The sequence below is a fragment of the Oncorhynchus tshawytscha genome, linkage group LG14 (assembly GCF_018296145.1).
Source record: "Oncorhynchus tshawytscha isolate Ot180627B linkage group LG14, Otsh_v2.0, whole genome shotgun sequence".
NCBI lineage: Eukaryota > Metazoa > Chordata > Actinopteri > Salmoniformes > Salmonidae > Oncorhynchus > Oncorhynchus tshawytscha.
The window spans coordinates 37,548,120-37,568,913 of NC_056442.1; the positions used below are offsets into that span (position 1 = coordinate 37,548,120).

The window sequence follows — 20,794 nt, forward strand, 5'->3', positions numbered from 1 at the left end:
GCCAGAACTACCGGACCGCGGGTCGTCGCCGGAGGAACCGGACTGTGAAACGTCGCCGGAAGCTCTGGACTGGGACCTGTCGCCGGAAGCTCTGGACTGTGAAGGCGCACTGGAGGCCTGATGCGTGGGACCGGTACAGGTGGCACCGGGCTGATGACACGCACTTCAGGGCGAATTTTGGAAACCCAAATTGGTCTACCCGGACACGTTCTGGCCTGGTTTAGATCTTATCTTGTCTCTGTGAATGGTTCGTCCTCTGACAAATCAACTGTAAATTTCGGTGTTCCTCAAGGTTCCGTTTTAGGACCTCTATTGTTTTCACTATCTATTTTACCTCTTGGGGATGTCATTCGAAAACATAATGTTAACTTTCACTGCTATGCGGATGACACACAGCTGTACATTTCAATGAAACATGGTGAAGCCCCAAAATTGCCCTCGATAGAAGCCTGTGTTTCAGACATAAGGAAGTGGATGATTGCAAACTTTCTACTTTTAAACTCGGACAAAACAGAGATGCTTGTTTTAGGTCCCAAGAAACAAAGAGATCATCTGTTGATTCTGATAATTCATCTTGATGGTTGTACAGTGGTCTCAAATACAGTGGGACAAGAAAGTATTTAGTCAGCCACCAATTGTGCAAGTTCTCCCACTTAAAAAGATGAGAGAGGCCTGTAATTTTCATCATAGGTACACTTCAACTATGACAGACAAAATGAGAAAAGAAAATCCAGAAAATCACATTGTAGGATTTTTAATGAATTTATTTGCAAATTATGGTGGAAAATAAGTATTTGGTCAATAACACAAGTTTATCTCAATACTTTTTTATATACCCTTTGTTGGCAATGACAGAGGTCAAACATTTTCTGTAAGTCTTCACAAAGTTTTCACACACTGTTGCTGGTATTTTGGCCCATTCCTCCATGCAGATCTCCTCTAGAGCAGTGATGTTTTGGGGCTGCTGCTGGGCAACACGGACTTTCAACTCCCTCCAAAGATTTTCTATGGGGTTGAGATCTGGAGACTGGCTAGGCCACTCCAGGACCGTGAAATGCTTCTTACGAAGCCACTCCTTCGTTGCCCGGACGGTGTGTTTGGGATCATTGTCATGCTGAAAGACCCAGCCACGTTTCATCTTCAATGCCCTTGCTGATGGAAGGAGGTTTTCACTCAAAATCTCATGATACATGGCCCCATTCATTCTTTCCTTTACATGGATCAGTCATCCTGGTCCCTTTGCAGAAAAACAGCCCCAAAGCATGATGTTTCCACCCCCGTGCTTCACAGTAGGTATGGTGTTCTTTGGATGCAACTCAGCATTCTTTGTCCTCCAAACACGACGAGTTGAGTTTTTACCAAAAAGTTCTATTTTGGTTTGATCTGACCATATGACATTCTCCCAATCTTGATTTTCTGGATTTGTTTTTCTCATTTTGTCTGTCATAGTTGAAGTGTACCTATGATGAAAATTACAGGCCTCTCTCATCTTTTTAAGTGGGAGAACTTGCACAATTGGTGGTTGACTAAATACTTTTTTGCCCCACTGTAAAACTGTGAAGGACCTCGGCGTTACTCTGGACCTTAATAATCTCTCTTTTGACGAACATATCAAGACTGTTTCAAGGACAGCTTTTTTCAATCTACGTAACATTGCAAAAATCAGAAACTTTCTGTCCAAAGATGATGCAGAAAAATTAATCCATGCTTTTGTTACTTCTAGGTTAGACGACTGCAATGCTTTACTTTCTGGCTACCTGGATAAAGCACTAAATAAACTTCAGTTAGTGCTAAATACGGCTGCTAGAATCCTGACTAGAACCAAACCTTTTGATCATATTACTCCAGTGCTAGCCTCCCTACACTGGCTGATTTCAAGGTTTTACTGCTAACCTACAAAGCATTACATGGGCTTGTTCCTACCTATCTTTCTGATTTGGTCCTGCCGTACATACCTATACGTACGCTACGGTCACAAGATGCAGGCCTCCTAATTGTTCCTAGAATTTCTAAGCAAACAGCTGGAGGCAGGGCTTTCTCCTATAGAGCTCCATTTTTATGGAATGGTCTGCCTACCCATGTGAGAGACGCAGACTCGGTCTCAACCTTTAAGTCTTTACTGAAGACTCATCTCTTCAGTGGGTCATATGATTGAGTGTAGTCTGGCCCAGGAGTGTGAAGGTGAACGGAAAGGCTCTGGAGCAATGAACTGTCCTTGTTGTCTCTGCCTGGCCAATGACACCCCCCCTTTGGTTGTGCCGTGGCGGAGATCTTGGTGGGCTATACTCGGCCTTGTCTCAGGATGGTATGTTGGTGGTTGAAGATATCCCTCTAGTGGTGTGGGGGCTGTGCTTTGGCAAAGTGGGTGGGGTTATATCCTTCCTGTTTGGCCCTGTCCGGGGGTATCATCGGATGGGGCCACAGTTTCTCCTGACCCCTCCTGTCTCAGCCTCCAGTATTTAGGCTGCAGTAGTTTATGTGTTGGGGGGCTAGGGTCAGTTTGTTATATCTGGAGTACTTCTCCTGTCTTATCTGGTGTCCTGTGTGAATTTAAGTATGCTCTCTCTAATGCTCTCTTTCTTTCTCTCTCTCGGAGGACCTGAGCTATAGGACCATGCCTCAGGACTACCTGGCATGATGACTCCTTGCTGTCCCCAGTCCACCTGACCATGCTGTTGCTCCAGTTTCAACTGTTCTGCCTGCGGCTATGGAACCCTGACCTGTTCACCTGACGTGCTACCTGTCCCAGACCTGCTGTTTTCAACTCTAAAGAGACAGCAGGAGCGGTAGAGATACTCCTAATGGTCGGCTATGAAAAGCCAACTGACATTTACTCCTGAGGTGCTGACTTGCTGCACCCTCGACAACTAATGTGATTATTATTATTTGACCATGCTGGTCATTTATGAACATTTGAACATCTTGGCCATGTTCTGTTATAATCTCTACCTGGCACAGCTAGAAGAGGTCTGGCCACCCCTCATAGCCTGGTTCCTCTCTAGGTTTCTTCCTAGGTTTTCTAGGGAGTTTTTCCCAGTGTTAGGAATTTTATGAATAATGACTAAACAATATCTACATTTTAAATAGAACTATAACTAATGAAACTTATACTCTGTTTTATTATATCTTATTAATAATATTAATTCATAAGGGAGGGATTGTGGAGCATGAGACAGGGGGTAATTAAACAAAATAAATACCATTCCAGCCAGGTTGGAGAAGACTGGAATTGTGGGTTTTTAAGTAAGCAGAAAGGGTCGTTAACCTGTGGTTGAACCGACTCAACTTAACTCTGGGATGTTAAGATAAGGCAGTGTGTGTTTTCTTAGGTTTTCCATTAGCTGGAACTGTCTGCTGAATGGTGATGGATGAAAACTTCAGAAGTTTTATCTTGATTTAACTGTGTGTCTGGAGTGAGAGAGTGAAGGGGTGGGAATAAACTTTAAACTTTTGTTGGGTCCTGGTTGATAGGAGGAAGAACATTTTATAACCTATGACATCATATTTTGTATATAAACGGTTGTTCGTGGTTAAATTGGAGCCTCTCCGAGAATAAATACTATTATCTAATTTTGATAAGACTGGTCTCTGTCTATTTTATGCAAATAAGAATCTTACATATTCTCATAAAATAGACTAAGTTAATTCAATTAATGAAAACATATTGGAATTATGAAATTACATTAACACCCAGCCACCGTGCTTCTACACCTGCATTGCTTGCTGTTTTGGGTTTTAGGCTGGGTTTCTGTACAGCACTTTGAGATATCAGCTGATGTACGATGGGCTATATAAATACATTTGATTTGAGTGTGGTGAGGAGGCACAGGACGTACTGGACTGTGGAGGCGCACTAGAGACACAGTAGGTATGGCCGGCGCAGGTTATACTGGGCCGTGGAGGCGCACTGGAGGTCTGGAGCGTAGAGCTGGCACAACGCGTCTTTCTTTATTTGATGAACACCCAAAAAACAACAAACTATAAATGACTGTAACGTTCTGCAGGCTAAACAGTAACTATACAAAATCAAGATCCCACAAAGCACAATGGGAAAATGGCTATGTCACGACTTCCGCTGGCGGTGCTCGTGTAACAGTATAACTTTAGACCGTTCCGTCGCCCATACCTGGGCGCGAACCAGGGACCCTCTGCACACATCAACAACAGTCACCCACGAAGCATCGTTACCCATCGCTCCACAAAAGCCACGGCCCTTGCAAAGCAAGGGGAACTACTACTTCAAGGTCTCAGAGCAAGGGACGTCACCGATTGAAACACTATTTAGCGCGCAACACCGCTAACGTTTCACATCCGTTACACTCACTCCGCTTTTGACATCCTCCTTTTCCGCAGCAACCAGTGATCCGGGACAACAGCATAAATATAACAGTATAACTTTAGACCGTCCCCTCGCCCACCACCGCTAACTAAGCTAGCCGTTTCACACCCGTTACACTTGGCGGTGGTCGACTAGCCGCCACTGATCCCTTTTTCATTTGTCTGTTTGTTTTGTCTTATTAGTTTCACCTGTGTTCTGTATGTGCTTAATGAGCTTCCTTATTTAAAGTACGTGTACCGCCCTTGTTTTGTGCGGGATTGTCTTTATGTTACATGTGTGTGTGTGTGTGTTTTAGGTATAGGTGTGTATTTTCTGGACTTGGCACCCTGTGTCTTGGGTAGTCACTTTTACTGTCCACGCCCTGTGTTGTTGGGCTTGTCTAATTTTGTGTGCCTTATTAAAGTGCACTTTTTTCCCAGTGGAACTCTGCGCCTTCCTCACCCACCTAGTCCCGTGGTGACAGGCTACCTAAATATGATCCCCAATCAGATCCCCAATCACTGCCTGTGATTGGGAACCATACTAGGCCAACATAGAAATATAATTCACCTAGATAACCCACCATTAAATCACACCCGACCTAACCAACATAGAGAATAAAAGCTCTCTATGGTCAGGGCGTGACACCTTTAACATAATTCTCCAAACCTGAGCGTAAATTCTCCTGACCTGCTACGAAAAGTCACTTCTGACATTAGCTGCATATCCCATCTAGTCAAGATCCCTCAAATGCAAGTGCAGGATAGACACCACATGGAGACTAGAAAACAATATACAGTATTTACATGATGTAAAAATGTGGGTATATCATGTCATGTCTCCAGACAAATGTCTAAAAATAAGTATTCCTGAAATTGTCATAGCACTAATATTTCGCCTACTTGTCAATTCAATTGAAGCCTAGGAGAACGCTTCCTGATGGAATGCATAATGCCAACTGTAAAGTTTGGTGGAGGAGGAATAATGGTCTGTGGCTGTTTTTCATGGTTCAGGCTAGATCCCTTATTTCCAGTGAAGGGAAATCGTAACGCTACAGCATACAATGACATTATAGACGATTCTGTGCTTCCAACTTTGTGGCAACAGTTTGGGGAAGGCCCTTTTTTCAAAGCGAGGCATATACAGAAATGGTTTGTTGAGATCGGTGTGGAAGAACTTGACTGGCCTGCACAGAGCACTGACCTCAAACCCAACAAACACCTTTGGGATGAATTGGAACCCTGACTGCGAACATCAGAGCCCGACCTCACTAATGCCCTTGTGGCTGAATGGAAGCACACAGCAATGTTCCAAAACCTAGTGGAAAGCCTTCCCAGAAGAGTGGAGGCTGTTACAGCAGCAAAGGGGGGACCAACTCCATATTAATGCCCATGATTTCGGAGTGAGATGTTCCACAAGCAGGTGTCCACATACTTTGGTTCATGTAGTGTAGTTACATGATGTAAGAAATGTGGGTCTATCATGCCATATCTCCAGACAAATGTCTAAAAATAAAAAGATAATATTCCTATTATTGTCATAGCACTAATATTTCGCCAACGCAATTGAAGCCTATCGTGCACTGCACAGGCTAATACTGCATTGTTCTCATCAGCATTGCATAGCCTACTTGTCTATACAAAGGGATGCATGGATATTTTTCTTTATTTAGTTGAGTTATTGAAACAAAGCTTAAATAGTGTAGCTAAGTGAGTGTATCAAAGACAAATTGCATCGGGTAAAATAAAATGTGACAGATTGACATTTTTGTTTTGCCATCACATATGACGTCATCAACAAGACACTCGACCTTGTCGAAGACAACAACAATGCGTCTTTATACTATAGTTTCGCATATATAAATAGCTTTGTTTCGTTACATTGACCCAAAGCTTTCTAATGTATTCAAATAGAATATCAGTTCATTTAGAGGGCGAGCTTCGCTTTGTCTTTGTTGTAGTCGAACAAAAAATAAAGAGTTGTTCCCCACCCCCTATTTCCTCTGCTGTGGCGGAAGTAACTCGTATTGCTGAGGCCTCATCCTTCCAATGGCGACTGAAAACAGGCTGATTAGAAAGCGGGAGCAACTGTGGAGGGGGTCAGAGCAGTGTAACCGAAATTAAATAAATATATCATACTCTCACTAGTCATAAAGTTAGTTTAAAATTGTAGACCCACCAAATCACGGCCGATTCAATGGCCAAAAGTCGGAATATTTCGCTCCTTGAATCAGGTAAGGCGAATATAGTTGCCTAATTCATTGCTTAAAATATATATAAATCTTGATTTAATTGATATCCAATTGTGCTCACTATTTTATTATATTCACTTACAGAGCTATATTACCTAATTTCACGTTTTCTAACAACGGGTCCATGTCAGAGCGCGGCTGAGGTAAATTGGCGTGCCTTATTGACATCATTTTTCTTACTATTCAAAATTGTTGGCGAAAAGTTCATGAAAGCAACACATTCGAAAAACCTATTTTTGTATCTATTGCAGGTTCTAGCGAGCGAACTAGAAGAATATCAGGTGTGTATTCCGGTAGCAGCGGCGTTCTGCCTTCGGTGTATGTAGCTACTAGCTATCCCGATTGGACTGGAACGTAGAACTTGTCTCACTCACGAGTTTTAATGCTTCTCTGACCGCCTCACTCGTTTGACATCACATGTTTTTACTAACTTAATTTCTGTCAGTATTTCTAGCATCTTGAGTGTTGTGATTTACACTAACAGGCACCTTTTTGGATAGCTTTTGCCTTGCAGATTAGACTGGCAAGGACATGAACATCCAAGATCTTACGAAGATTTGGTAAGTCTATAATCTATAGCTGTAAATTAAATGTCGAATATCTGTTATTGTTGAATGACAGCCACGTTGTGTCCATGCATAGGCCATTTACTCTTTGTTCTATTCAGCTTTATTCGTTGTTACATTCTTGTTACATAATAACCAGATTTAAACTTTCACCGGTATGTAGGATTACTTATTTTTGTATGTTTCGAAAGCTTAACGCTGTAGTATAGAAACACATTTAACACATTTAAATGTATCTGTTGTACTGCAGATAGGGTGGGGACTCTTTGGGTTCTGGCTACGTCAGGACACCACTGTTGACCAATCCACGTCCTAGAAAGGCTGTAGTTGCGTTATTTTCCTTGTGACCTGTGTTGTGATTCGTCGGTTGATGAATGTGTTTTACATAAAACGTTCTGCCCACAAAGAATACAGCACACTGGTGGAATGAGATCCGATGTACATGAAGAACCCAAGTTATGTCAGTGATTCTTTTTTTACCCCCTAGAAAAATAAATGCAATTTTCTTACAGTACCACTGGCTGACTGTCTATTAGACAAAGACTATGATGATCTAAATAATAATATATAGACAGTGTGGTTGCAGTACTGTAGTTTCACGATTCCTGGTGTCATTTGTATTTTAATTTTTTCATTTACCAGACGCTCCAGAACGACTTAACCTATTCGGCTCGTGGATTTGAAACAGCGACCATTTCGGTTACTGGCCCAACGCACTTAACAGCTACCCAAATATAAATATACAAATGTTGTGATGGCTTGATTGAAGAAAGAACAAAGCATGCATAATGGTTTAACAATGAAAGCTGGATTAGTCATTCTGCTCATCATCAACACTATTTTTGATCCCATAGGTTGCAGCCAACGGACACATTGCACCTGACCATTTGCTGCAGATCTGTAAGAAGATTGGGCCGATTCTGGACAAAGAAGTGCCATGTGTTCCAGGCGTACATTCCCTACTGGGAACTGGGAGGCAGTCCTTACTCAGAACTTCAAAAGGTACAAAGCTTTACATGCATCTTGATTGAGCGTGCATTCTAAATGTATACATCAGCAACTATTTGTTCTGAAATCGAATTGTAAAATGAAATGATTCAATTACTTATTTCTTTCCATCTCTTCCAGGTTACGGCAATGTTCGGAGGAAAGGCTCATCATTTGCTGCCCTGCACAGAGGGAGACCACCAGAGATGCCTTTGACCTGCAAGGATCCTCCAAATCTAGGTGGGTATTCCCTGACACAGGATTGACATGTTCACACATTATTTTCTATTCATGCCGGTGCGGTAAATTCAACTTAACGCATTCTGTGTTTTCTCTTAAAATGATTCTGTTATCATGTTTGGACTCTGAATCATAGTGTTTTGTCCTTCACAGTGGAGGTGTACAGAGGAAGGGAGCTAACAGGTACTCAACGGTTCAGCACTGTGAACCCTGTGAGCAACTATCAGCACATGCGGATGCACAGGAGGATTCTGGGTCATCTGTCTGCAGTCTACTGCATTGCTTTTGATCGGACCGGTCTCAGGATTTTCACTGTGAGTTTTGTCGTCATAAAGATCAAGTTCTTGGGGGAAATCATGTTAGGTGGTATACCCGAGGCTCATCACTTTATCTACCTTATCAAACCCTACTTTCAAGGGCTCGGACGACTGCTTGGTGAAGATATGGTCTTCGTTTGACGGGAGGCTTCACTCCACCCTGCGAGGACATTCTGCTGAGATCTCAGACCTGGCTGTCAGCTTTGAGAATACCTTGATGGCAGCTGGCAGCTGTGACAAAACCATCCGAGTGTGGTGCCTTCGTACCTGTGCCCCTATGGCTGTCCTACAGGGGCACAGTGGATCCATTACCTCCCTACAGGTAGGAGCTTCCATATTCCTCCAACACCCTTATTATGTTTCGATCGACTGTAATGTTAGCCGGGCAAATAGTATGTAAGCTAATGCTGTCCACAGTTTTGCAAATGTAGGACACCATGCAACAGTGCAATGCGTTAACTGAACACAGCACTTTTTAACTCATAATGTACATACTAAACCTGATTGCTTCAGCAGCTCACATTGGACTTCTAGTGTGATTTGCTGTCTGTACCGTAGACATCCCTCAGTATAGGGGATGTCTACATAAGTATATAACTACATAAGTATATCTGGAACAGCATTTAACTTTGAATTACATCTGTCTCAGTTCTCACCGTTTGCCAAGGGCTCAAAGAGATACCTGGTGTCCACTGGAACTGATGCAACAATCTGCTTTTGGCAGTGGGATGTCAATAACATCAATTTCAGGTGAGTTTCAACTACTGGTAATTTGATTTAGATAGTAATTGCATCCTGAAAATGACATAAATCTGAAACATTTACACTCTGTTTATAAAGTGATCGCCCGCAGAAGTTTACAGAGCGACCCAGGCCGGGAGTTCAGATGGTGTGCTCATCATTCAGTCCAGGTAACGATGTCAAGATAGCAGTTTTGTGTAAAATAATGCTTTGGCTCATTAAATACATTTCTACAAATTGATCATACTATTACACTAATCATAGCTGATACGATTTTAACAGAAGTATTGATTCAACTTTTTACCTCACCAACTGTTACAAGTTATTCTAACATGGGTATATAAAGGCTTAACCAAACTGGGATAAATTGATAGTAGTTGTTTTGTTTTATAAAACATTTTAGGTGGTATGTTCTTAGCGACGGGAAGTACTGACGATGTCATCAGAATATATTACCTGGGAGGTGGGAACCCTGAAAAAATATCAGAGCTTCATGAACACACGGTAAGATCCTTTTGAAGAGCAGATAAACCATCACATAGCAGCGAAAAGCTGAACACAAGAAAATTAGTTCCTAAAACAAATAATCATTAAATCCATTGAAGCTTTAATTTACAACAAATACAAACAATGTTGATGTAATATTCTAATCATCATTGTTGTCAATATATGTTCTAATTTTTAGGACAAGGTCGACAGCATCCAATTTTGCCACTCAGGAGAAAGGTATGATCAATGTGATTAGTTGAAGCACTCACCTTAGCCCAACCGTTTTCATGAGGATTGCCTAGAGTCCATTGTCTTGGTTTGTCTCGTAGGTTTGCGAGTGGCAGTCGAGATGGCACAGCACGCATCTGGAGGCTGACTCAGCGTCAGCAGTGGAGGAGCCTTCTTCTCAACATGAATGCCACTCTACCAGGGTAAGGAATGAACAGCTTGCCAGCACCATTACATACACCTACACATGCTTGTATCTGTTTTTATCCTTTCATATCAACTTTCTCCGCAGCTCAGAACACGCGACCTGTGAGGAAAGCTTTTTCAAGCCCAAGGTCACCATGGTAGCGTGGGATCGCCATGACAACTCAGTAATCACAGCGGTCAACAACCATATCCTCAAAGTGTGGAACTCCTATACAGGCCAGCTGCTACATATCCTTAAAGTAGGAGCAACTGCATTGTCTTACATTCTATTTTCATGAACAGTGCTGTCTCACAAAGATAGCTGAGGACATGTTGTATCTATGACTACTACTAGTGTAGATGAATTTCCATCCTTCAACTATTTGTATATAAATAACATGTTGAGGGATAGTCCTAGATTCTTTAGTCAGGAGGACATTATAGTTCTACTGTTTTTCCCCTTGCAACTGCTTGTCACTGTAAGCATGCTTTTCAGGAGCATTTCCTCAAAACATTTTGTCCTGTGACTTGGCAAAATAGCATCAGACAGTGATTTGACCTGACAGCTGTGTGATGCTCTGTGCAGGGCCATGAGGCTGAGGTGTTTGTCCTGGAGCCCCACCCCTCAGATCCCAGGATCATGCTGTCTGCTGGCCACGACGGAAACGTCTTCATCTGGGACATCATCCGGGGCACAAAGACACAGCACTACTTCAACATGGTGAGGAGGAGCCACGCACCCCAGAAGACAGTAACATCCATTCTCTCCAACTATGACTGACTCCATCTTGGTTGCTCTGTCTGCCCTACAGATTGAGGGCCAGGGTCATGGTGCTGTCTTTGACTGCAAATTCACTCCCGACGGCCAGCGCTTTGCCTGCACAGACTCCCACGGTCATCTGGTCATTTTTGGCTTTGGGAGCTCCAAGCCATACGAGAAGGTAAGGCTGGAGTTCATACTATATCTATGCATAGGAAAGAGTCCTTTATTTAATGGTTTGAGATTGACTGCCTGTCTGTCTTTGTCCAGCTTCCAGATCAGGTGTTTTTCCACACCGACTATCGGCCACTGATCCGGGACGCCAACGGCTTTGTTTTGGATGAGCAGACCCAGCAGGCACCCCACCTCATGCCCCCTCCCTTCCTGGTGGATGTGGATGGGAACCCCCACCCCCCTAGATACCAGCGGCTGGTCCCTGGGAGGGAGAACATTGCAGACGAACACCTGGTGCCTCAGCTGGGATATGTTGCCACAAGTATGTAAACTAGCATTTACGAGACAGTTGTAAGGCAATATGATCCTTTTGTTTATTGGACCAGTACAACCACACTAAAATAGCAGTTGGGCATGTGTGGATGGGTGGATTTTGTTTGACCAGTGCAACTACCATCTGTTTCTCTGAGAGTTTGTGAGTGGGTGGATGTGTTAATCTGTTTGAGAAAGTGGTTGTTACTTAAGACCCTGTTACTTAAGACTGTCCATGTTGTCCCCCTCAGGTGATGGCGAGGTGATGGAGCAGGTGATCAGTCAGCTGACCACAGACCACGAGGAGGCCACGGCCAGACGCAGCATTCTGGACGACACCATCAGGCAGCTGCAGGAGCAGCAGGACAGGCAGAGCAGACCAGGGACACTGGCCCCAGCCCCCAGCACCCCACGCAGAGGTACCGGAACACACCCATACTGTCAGTTCTACTAGCAGTATTGTGTGGTGGCGTGCAAGATAACATATTCCTAGCTCTTTTACTTTCTATAAGCTACCATTGCTCTGGGGCATGCTCAAAAACTTTGTATTCCTACATGTTAATGGTCGAGGACTCTATTGGAAATGGAAAATCATTTCTCATCCATTATGGTTGAATGAATGATTGGGTCCTGGACAAGCAGTGATGTTGTGTTCCCTTCTCTCCCACTCTGTTCCCAGCATCGGTGAATGAGCGAGGTGCAGCTGAGGTGCAGTCGTCCCCTAACGTGGGTCTGCGGCGCAGTGGGCAGGTGGAGGGGGTGAGACAGATGCACCAAAATGCCCCTCGCAGCCAGATGGCCACGGAGAGGGACCTGCAGGCCTGGAGACGCAGGGTGGTGGTACCTGAGCTCTCATCCAGCAGTTACAGGTGACACCGACATCCCTCAAACAACAGGGGTAGATAATCTGTATAGTTGGTTATATAACACAAAGGATGTCATGTATATAAACAAGCCTACTCCTGAATGGTTCATCGCTAGAACATTATTTCTGAAATGCAAGTTTAAATTAAATGTGTAAATGATCTTAGTTACCAGGATGACTTCCGAATTACAAAAGGAGAGGAGGAGATTGCCTTATACAATGCAAAGAAACGCCGTGTGACATACGGCAGTTGTAGAGTAAGTAGCCATATATTTATTACTTTTAAAATCATGACTGACCACAGGAATTTTTAAATGATACTGACGTCATACCTGCATTTCTGCTTTGCTTCTGCCTCAGGATGATTCTGAAGATGAGCTGCCTTGCATCAAACGAGCACAGTCCCGCAAAAAGCAAAAAGTCTTCCAGCAGAGCAGAGATGGCATTGTGGAGGAATTAATCGAGTTCTCCTGTGAGGAGGGAGAGGGGACCACAACATCAGAGGTACATTCTATGCTTTTGACGTGTCCGTTAGAGAATAACAAGCTATATTGGAATATGGGTGAAAGAGGTCAATCTTGCCATCGCCTATCCCTCTAGGACCATGAGATGGAGGGCAGTGAACTGGATTCATCCAATGAGGAAGAGGAATGGAAAAGTGACAGTTCAAGGTACAGATAAGCTCCTTGCTTCTCTTGATTCCTTGCAAGAGGTACATGACGTATGTCATATTGTTGTTTCCCTTGGTTTAATGCTAATATAACTTGCGTTTCCCATGACAGCCACTCGTCCAGTGAGTACTCTGACTGGACTGCAGACGCTGGGATTAACCTGCAGCCCTCCACTCCCGTGTCATCACGAAAACGAGTTCGCCGCCAGCTTAGCAGCTCGGAGGAGGAAGAGATAGAGGAGGAAGAGAAGCAGCAAAGTGAGGATGAGGAACGACCACCTCAGACTAGCAAGCAGAAATCCAAGAAGCCCAAGGTTAGCCACTCTACTAACCTGCATATTTTCTGTCAGTGCTTGCATCCTGTTATGGTATGACAAAGTAGTTTCACACTTCTCTATTGAATATTAAATGAATCTTACGTAATTGTTCATTTGTATCACAGCGGCCTAAAGCCAGGCCGTCGATCAACAGAGAAGTCTCCAACGAGTTCAGACCCTCAACGTGGATCACTGATGTCATTCCCAGGAAGTCTCCCTTTGTTCCCCAGATGGGTGATGAGGTACGTGGCTCTGTCTGGACCATATGTCTCCCCTACTTCGTTGTGTGCTTCTCTGATGTCTACATCAGAGGAGGCTTGTGGGAGGAGCTATAGGAATGGCTGGAATGGAACGGTGTCAAACAAATGGAAACCACATTTCCATTCTAGCAATTTCAATGAGCCTGTCCTCCTATAGCTCCTCCCACCAGCCTCCTCTGATCTAATTACTGTTACCCTCTCTCTCCCTCAGGTAATCTATTTCCGCCAGGGTCACGAGGCGTATGTGGAGGCGGTGAACAGGAACAACCTGTACCCCATTAACATGGAGAAACAGCCCTGGAGGAAGATGGAGCTGAGGGTAAGACCATATCCACTCTGCTCCAAACTAGGAAACGGATGAATCTGTCTTCCACTGATGCGGTAGAAAACGGGCTAGTGTGTTGAGAGGGCCTGTGTTTAAAAGGACATTGTTGAAGAGTAACTTGACGCTCTCCTTTTCTCTACAGGACCAAGAATTTGTTAAAATAACTGGGATCAAGTATGAAGTGTGCCCTCCGACACTCTGCCGCCTGAAACTGACGCTCATTGACCACGGCACGCGCAAAATCACAGACAAATCATTTTATGTCAAGTAAGTGATGCAACCGCTTCAAAGTGTCTAACATTAAAGATGAATGTACACAGATATTACCAGAGCCATTTGGTAACTTTGGACTTCTGTACGCCTCCCCTCAGGTATCATGACATGCCAGATGTGATTGACTTCCTCGTGCTTCGGCAGAGTTATGACGAAGCACGCAGTAGAGTCTGGCAGCCAAGTAAGTTAACAATACATCTCTCCTCAGGGGTTCCACACACTCAAGGTCCAGTAACGTATGAGATGAACAGGTCAACATTTCGATACAATGTTTTCTGCATTCCCCCACCTAAAATGGTAACATTCCTCACTGCAGATGACAGATTCCGGTCCGTAATAGATGATGCCTGGTGGTTTGGGATTATTGTTTGTCAGGAGCCATATCAGCCTGAATATCCAGACAGTCATTTCCAGTGCTTCAAAGTCCGGTGAGAATTTATTAAAGTGCTAGTATGATTGGGTCTGCAATGTTCGAAACCAGTCAAAATGATGCTTCTAACCTGCTTGTCTTTGTTTTGTTGCCAGATGGGACAATGGCGAAACGGAGAAGCTAAGTCCTTGGGATGTGGAAGCTATTCCAGAGGATGGTAATTTTAACAGACTCTGTTGTAAATGGGACATTCTAGTACACTATTTGGTAATGGACTATATGGCAACAATGGTGTGTGCTCTTCAGCCCAGCAACCTGAGTGTATAGGTGGAGGGGTTCCAGTGACAGCAGAGGAGATGAGAGAGGTCATGTATAAACCCCAGACAGGAGAGTGGGGTGAGAGGAGCAGAGATGACGAGTGTGAACGCATCATAGCAGGCATTGACCAACTCATCACTGTCGGTAAGCACCACTGCATTTTGGTACTACTTCCTCCTCAACAGACCCTGCGTTGTATACCATTCCTAGATGGGCTAGTGAGGTTTTGAATTTAAAATGTTCTTTTCCTTCTCATTGACAGATATTGTAGCCCCATTCTCTGGCCCGGTGGACATAGTTCAATACCCAACTTACTGCACGGTGATAGCCTTCCCCACAGACCTGAGCACCATCAGACTGAGACTGTTGAGTAGGTTCTACAGGCGACTGTCCGCTGTAGTTTGGGATGCCAGATACATTGTGCACAATGCCCGGACCTTCAATGAGCCAAGGAGCAAGATAGCCCATTCAGCAAAACTTATCACAGATGTCCTGCTAAAATTTATCAAGTGAGTTTTTCAAGTGTTATTGAGCTCAAACTTTTATACAGATACATTTTTAACAACTTATGTTGCCTTTTTATTTCCTCAGTCGACCTAGCTGTACAGATATCATGGAGATCTACAATGCAATTGAAGATATGGACTACACGGATGATGAGGTAAATCAGGGTTTGATGTGGCAAGTCATTCAAACCTTGCTCTGAAATGTTTGGGATGAACTGATGTTGATTTGAATGTCTTTCCCAGGACCTGGAAGAGGCACCAGGCACCTCTTCTGGACACAGACTGTGCCAGGTAAGTAATGAAAGATTATGTAAAATCATCAATGAAAACTGAGGGAAGTGGCTGGGGATGTTATCTTGTGTCTTCCTTCATCCCAGCGCTCTTTGGAGACGGTACCTGACCCAGACTCCTGGAAGGGGCAGTGCAAACGCCTGATGAACTATGTCTTTGAGTGTGAGGACTCTGAGCCCTTCAGAAAGCCTGTGGATCCTACCTCCTACCCAGTAAGAGAACAGAGAGTTCTACTGTAATAATGACTCTGGCTTTGACAGAACTGTTGATCGAATGGGACTCATGTCTGTTTGCAGGACTACCTTAGCATCATTGACACTCCCATGGACTTTGAAATGGTGAAGGGGACCCTTGAGGAGGACCGTTATGAAAACCCCATGGAGCTCTGCAAAGACACACTTCTGATATTTGCCAATGCTAAAGCCTTCACGCCAAACAAACGCTCAAAGGTATTTCAGCTCTTGCATTTCCAAACCATACAAGTGATTCCAGTGTAAAAAATCCTACCTTGATCAAAAACTTATCGAGTTGATTTTTCATTTACAATTTGACATTGGTCAGGTTCTGGATTGTCATCAATCTAGTGACTAGGACCTGATGCCAAATTGGTGTGCTTTACATATTTTTTATCTCCTATGTCCCCAGATCTACAGTATGACTTTGCGGCTCTCTGCATTCTTCGAAGAGCGAATCAGAACAATCATATCGCAATACAAAACTGCCGTCAAGAGCAGCGAGAAGCTCCGCCGCAGCCAGAGGTTCCGAAAGAAGCTTCAGCACCACGAGTCTGCTGCACCCAGCACTGACACCACAAGGTAGGCCCCATTTCTACTGCCCACGGACCTCATTGGGCTTAAGGAAATGTACTTGTCCACATGACGTACAGCACTTCTAATTATATTGTTCTTTCCCTTCAGTCAAAAGAGGACTGATCTAAAAACTCAGGAAAAGGTGGAAGCGGCGTCGACGACCAAATCTACCTCAGCCAAAGTCTCTGCTCCTGAGAGAACCAGGAGGAGGAGCCACAGCAGTGACAGCTCAGGCCACAGCTCTTCTGAAGCTTCCTCAAGGTCAGACTCTGAGATTTACAGTGAGTTATATATGAGTGACTCTGAAGAAGAGAAACGCCCGAGGTCCTCACAGCACCATCACAGCACAGAGACCAGGGGAACCAGAAGAGTCACCAGGAACAATGGGGCAAAGAAGAAAAGTGAGTATTTCACATAAATCTGACAGAAGGCAGCTAGCTCTTATTAGCTGTCCTTCTAATAAAATCCCTGTTTTTGATGTTTTATTTCAGTTGCTGAGAGCGAGAGTGAGTCCTCCAATGAGCGGGAGGAGAGTGAGGACTGTGAGAAGTTGTCCAACTCAATGTCTCACCGATTCCCCAGCAGGTCCAGCACCAGGCTAACCAGGAACAATGCTGTTACCCATAGGAAGCATACCAAACGGCCAGGTAAATACCATCACACCACAGAGCAAGGAAAATTAGAGGTAACTAGAGCAGGGAGTAGAGAGCAGATAACTGCCCTTCTGGTCAAAGGTCTGTACAGAGCAGATTTTTTTTTGTTGTTATTATATGATTATTAGCCATTAAAATGTTGCTGCACTGTGTCCAGAGAGGGGTTCCCAGATGAACGGTCATAGCAGAACATTTGGGCGAGAGAGGCGACGAGGGAACGACTCTGAGAGATCACCATCCCAGGGTACAGACACTTACCGGGATGAGGAGGAGAATGTGGGCCGCAGGACATTGAAAAGGAAGACTGCCAGGGCAGCTGTTAACAAGATGAAGCTTCTGGAAGCCTCTGAGGAAGACGATGGTTCAGCCTCTGAGGATGAGGACAAACATAGGCGGAAAAGCAGCCGCCATGCGACCCGAGTCAGCAAACGCACTGCCGTGATCCAGAGCAGCTCTGAATCCGAGGATCAGTCATCAGCCTCTGGATCCGAGGATCCGTCATCAGCACAGAGTAAGCACACAGTCGGTTTGGATCAACTTTTGTTTTCAAGGATCTACTGTACCAGAACCACAAAAGGGGGCATTCTTTGAGAACAAATTTCAACACTATTGGGTAACATATTCTTTCTCTCACCTAGGTTCTAAAAAAGGCAAGGATTCATCGGGTGATTGGGAGAACAATGAGGACAGTATTGAGAGTGAAGCTTCATCCTCTCGTTGCCATCAGAATGGAGAGAGTAAGAACTCCAGCAGCCGCAGGACGACCAGACAAGCTGCAGTGACGGGGGGTAAGGGTAAGAGCTACATGCATACTGTAGATGCTTTCACAGTCAAGGCTACTTTCTCTCTGCCTTTACTCCAATTTCATTCATTTGTTGCTGTAGTGTTAATGTTTCTATCTCTTTCAGATGATTTGTCTCATGTAAATGGCTACAGCACAAAACATCAACCGGCTGATAGTAACTCTGAGAAAGAGGATGAGGAGAGCTCTGAAGGGGAGGAGGAAGAAACTATTGTGTCTCAGAAGTCCTCCAGAAGCACCGCAACTGCTGCAGTGAGCAAAAGTAGAACTTGCATTACCAGTTATGTGGCAGAAGAGAAGTCTGGCTCCAGAAAGAGACAACACACAACACGAGACCACAATGCTCAAAAGCACCCTCACAAAAACGGGAGGAGGGTGGAGAAAGAACATCTTAAAGACTCAGAGAAAAATTGTAAATTACCATCAAAAAGCCAAGAGCAAACATCTGCGTCAACCCACAAACAGGATGGCCCTGAATCAGAGGAACTCAGTGACACTCCAAAGAGATCAAGCTCTCGCAAGAAAATACTGAAATCTGAAGAGGAGGAAGATGGGGAGGAAGACGAAGCAGACAGCAACCATTCATACGATGAATCTGAGGGAGAATCCAATAAAAAAACTCCATTGCGAAACAAAAGGCAGAGTCGCAATGACTCTGCTTCAGAGAGCGAGGAGGAAGTTGTACCCAACAGGAGAGCAAGGAGGAAACTGCATGCTTCCTCAGAGGAAGAATCTGATAGGAAGGAGAAGCATAGCCCTAGCATGCGGCCTTGCCTTCGCGCCCAACCAAAAAAGAAATATATCAATGAAGACTCTGAGGAGGACTTGAACTCTGAGATGCAAGGCAGTTGTAAGAATGGGAAGAGCAAAACTGTTTCACATAAAGGATATCAACGCAACCGAAGAAAAGCCTCCCCAGCTGCTACAAAACGACAGTCCTCTTCCAAGAGAAAACGCATTTACACCTCAGACTCCTCAGAGAACCCTGATGAAAAGAAACAGTGCATGCGCAAGGCTAAAGCTAAGAGCTACTGTGATAAGGATGAGAGGGAGGCAAAAAGATCTAACTCAAAGCATCCCAAGAAGGAATCTCGATCCAAGTCAGAACCCGAGGACTGTAATAGTCAGGAAGATGCCTCTTCTCAAGGGTCAGAGGATGAGAAGGAGGTTGAGTGTCCGAGATGGAAGAGACGTTTGGAGCGACAGAAACGCAAGCGAAAAGAAAGCTGCAGCAGCAGTGCCCACAGTTCTGCCTCTGAAAGCGAAGAGGAGGAAGAGTCCTCTGCCTCTGAGAAGTCCTCTGCTAGCTCAGGTTCCCAGAACAGTACAAAGAGAAAAAGCCACAAGAGGTCAAGGGTCAGCGAAAAGGGTGCCGTCCGCCACTCTCGACAACGCAGGAGGGATGCATCTGAGGCAGACACCGACCAGTCGTACAAGGAACCTCAGAGTGGAACACGTATCAAGACCCGAAACCGTGGCAAACGGACGGTGACATATCACGACAGCGAATGAAGGACTTGGCGCAGCAGGCTTAGCCAGAGCGAGACTAACTGGAGACCTTGAAGACACTTGATCGCCACATTAAGGTAGTAGCACTGGAGCCCTTTCAAAAGGAAATGCTGTGAATCTGTTTCATTCAGGGATATTTATATTTTCTATGAAAAAATAATAATAAATGGAGAAAAAAAAGGTAAAAAAATGTATGAATGCAAGCATTTGAACAGCTGGTTTTCACAAGTGTGTGTGTATATAGAGCAAACCACCTCCCATTCTGCTTTGTGATTTGGCCAGCTAAATAACTGTTCGGGGAAGCATTGTCAGCTTGGGTGCTATCTTAATATACCTCTGTTTAATCAAGCATATTTTGCTGGTTTGCACTAAGAAACACACTGTAAAGAGGTATTTCATACACTAGTTTTGCATTAGGAACTCAGGGGTCAACTAAGTTTACCGTAGTCTCAGAAATGCAGTCTTGGGAGTTAGAGTAGGTAGGGATAAACATTTCCAGGATGGCGGATTCAGTCCAAGCACACTCGCTGAGACAACTTATCTTCTTCACCCTCCTTTTGACTTCAACACTCCTTTTGTAAATCCACACGAATTATCCTTTAATGTGTTGTGTGGTGACTTGTTGATATGAGCCAAAATGTACAAATTTGAATTCCTAGTTTTCCTCTGTTTTGTCTTCATTTTTTCATTGTTTATTTTGCAATATTTCGTTGTGTATTCTAGTCATTGATTGAGGTGTAAATATGAGATTGAGTGATGTGGTTTGGGGATCACTCTGTAGCAAACCATTGCTTATTTAAATTTGAGTATTCATTTTCCTTTTGTATGACATTACAATGCATTGTCTTGCCACATGTCACAAATTGGTACTCTTTTGCCAAGTACAGGAAACCAAAAAGTACTTATTGCAAAATACTGTGATTTCTCATATTGGGAAGACATTCTAGTGTTGTTCTGTATTATGTACGCTCAGTATTAAATTCCTTTTCTGAGATTTTTGCCAGTCGTGTGTGTGTGGGGGGGGTCTTGAACTGCAATTGCATTGACATTTTTGCTTAATGTTTTTCATACTTTGATACAAACAGATTTCACAGGGAAAAGTTCCTGGTACTCAGTATGGTTGTGGAGAGCAAGATGGCTGTTTTTTTCTGGTTAATAAAGACATCAATTCAAGGCTAATTTTTGTATGTCTTATCAATTTCAGTGTTGGTCTCGAGACCACATTAAGTGTCTCTGTCAGATACATTTTGTACTGAT

The 20,794-nt window shown here is 44.0% G+C and overlaps 1 protein-coding gene across 2 annotated transcripts; it reads left to right on the forward strand.

The window, feature by feature from the left end:
• Positions 1-6,319: 6,319 nt before the first annotated feature.
• Positions 6,320-20,531, forward strand: LOC112267164 (bromodomain and WD repeat-containing protein 3). Of its 2 annotated transcripts, none has more exons than XM_024445333.2 (41): positions 6,320-6,551; positions 6,654-6,712; positions 6,821-6,850; positions 7,070-7,129; positions 7,990-8,137; positions 8,264-8,362; positions 8,516-8,676; positions 8,780-9,001; positions 9,329-9,429; positions 9,520-9,590; positions 9,824-9,924; positions 10,106-10,146; positions 10,239-10,340; positions 10,430-10,583; positions 10,910-11,044; positions 11,136-11,264; positions 11,354-11,579; positions 11,821-11,988; positions 12,249-12,438; positions 12,601-12,691; positions 12,795-12,938; positions 13,035-13,105; positions 13,217-13,418; positions 13,547-13,663; positions 13,893-14,000; positions 14,149-14,273; positions 14,378-14,460; positions 14,596-14,707; positions 14,805-14,866; positions 14,956-15,111; positions 15,230-15,476; positions 15,559-15,628; positions 15,717-15,764; positions 15,851-15,976; positions 16,061-16,213; positions 16,410-16,579; positions 16,682-16,974; positions 17,065-17,220; positions 17,384-17,737; positions 17,865-18,014; positions 18,135-20,531. In XM_024445333.2, exons 1-41 carry the CDS (start codon positions 6,515-6,517, stop codon positions 19,538-19,540), a joined length of 6,678 nt encoding a protein of 2,225 aa, XP_024301101.1. In that variant the 5' UTR covers positions 6,320-6,514; the 3' UTR covers positions 19,541-20,531. The 2 variants fall into 2 exon arrangements, with proteins under 2 accessions (XP_024301101.1, XP_024301100.1); XM_024445332.2 differs by having other exon boundaries at positions 6,321-6,551; positions 17,865-18,020.
• The last annotated feature ends 263 nt before the right edge of the window (positions 20,532-20,794 follow it).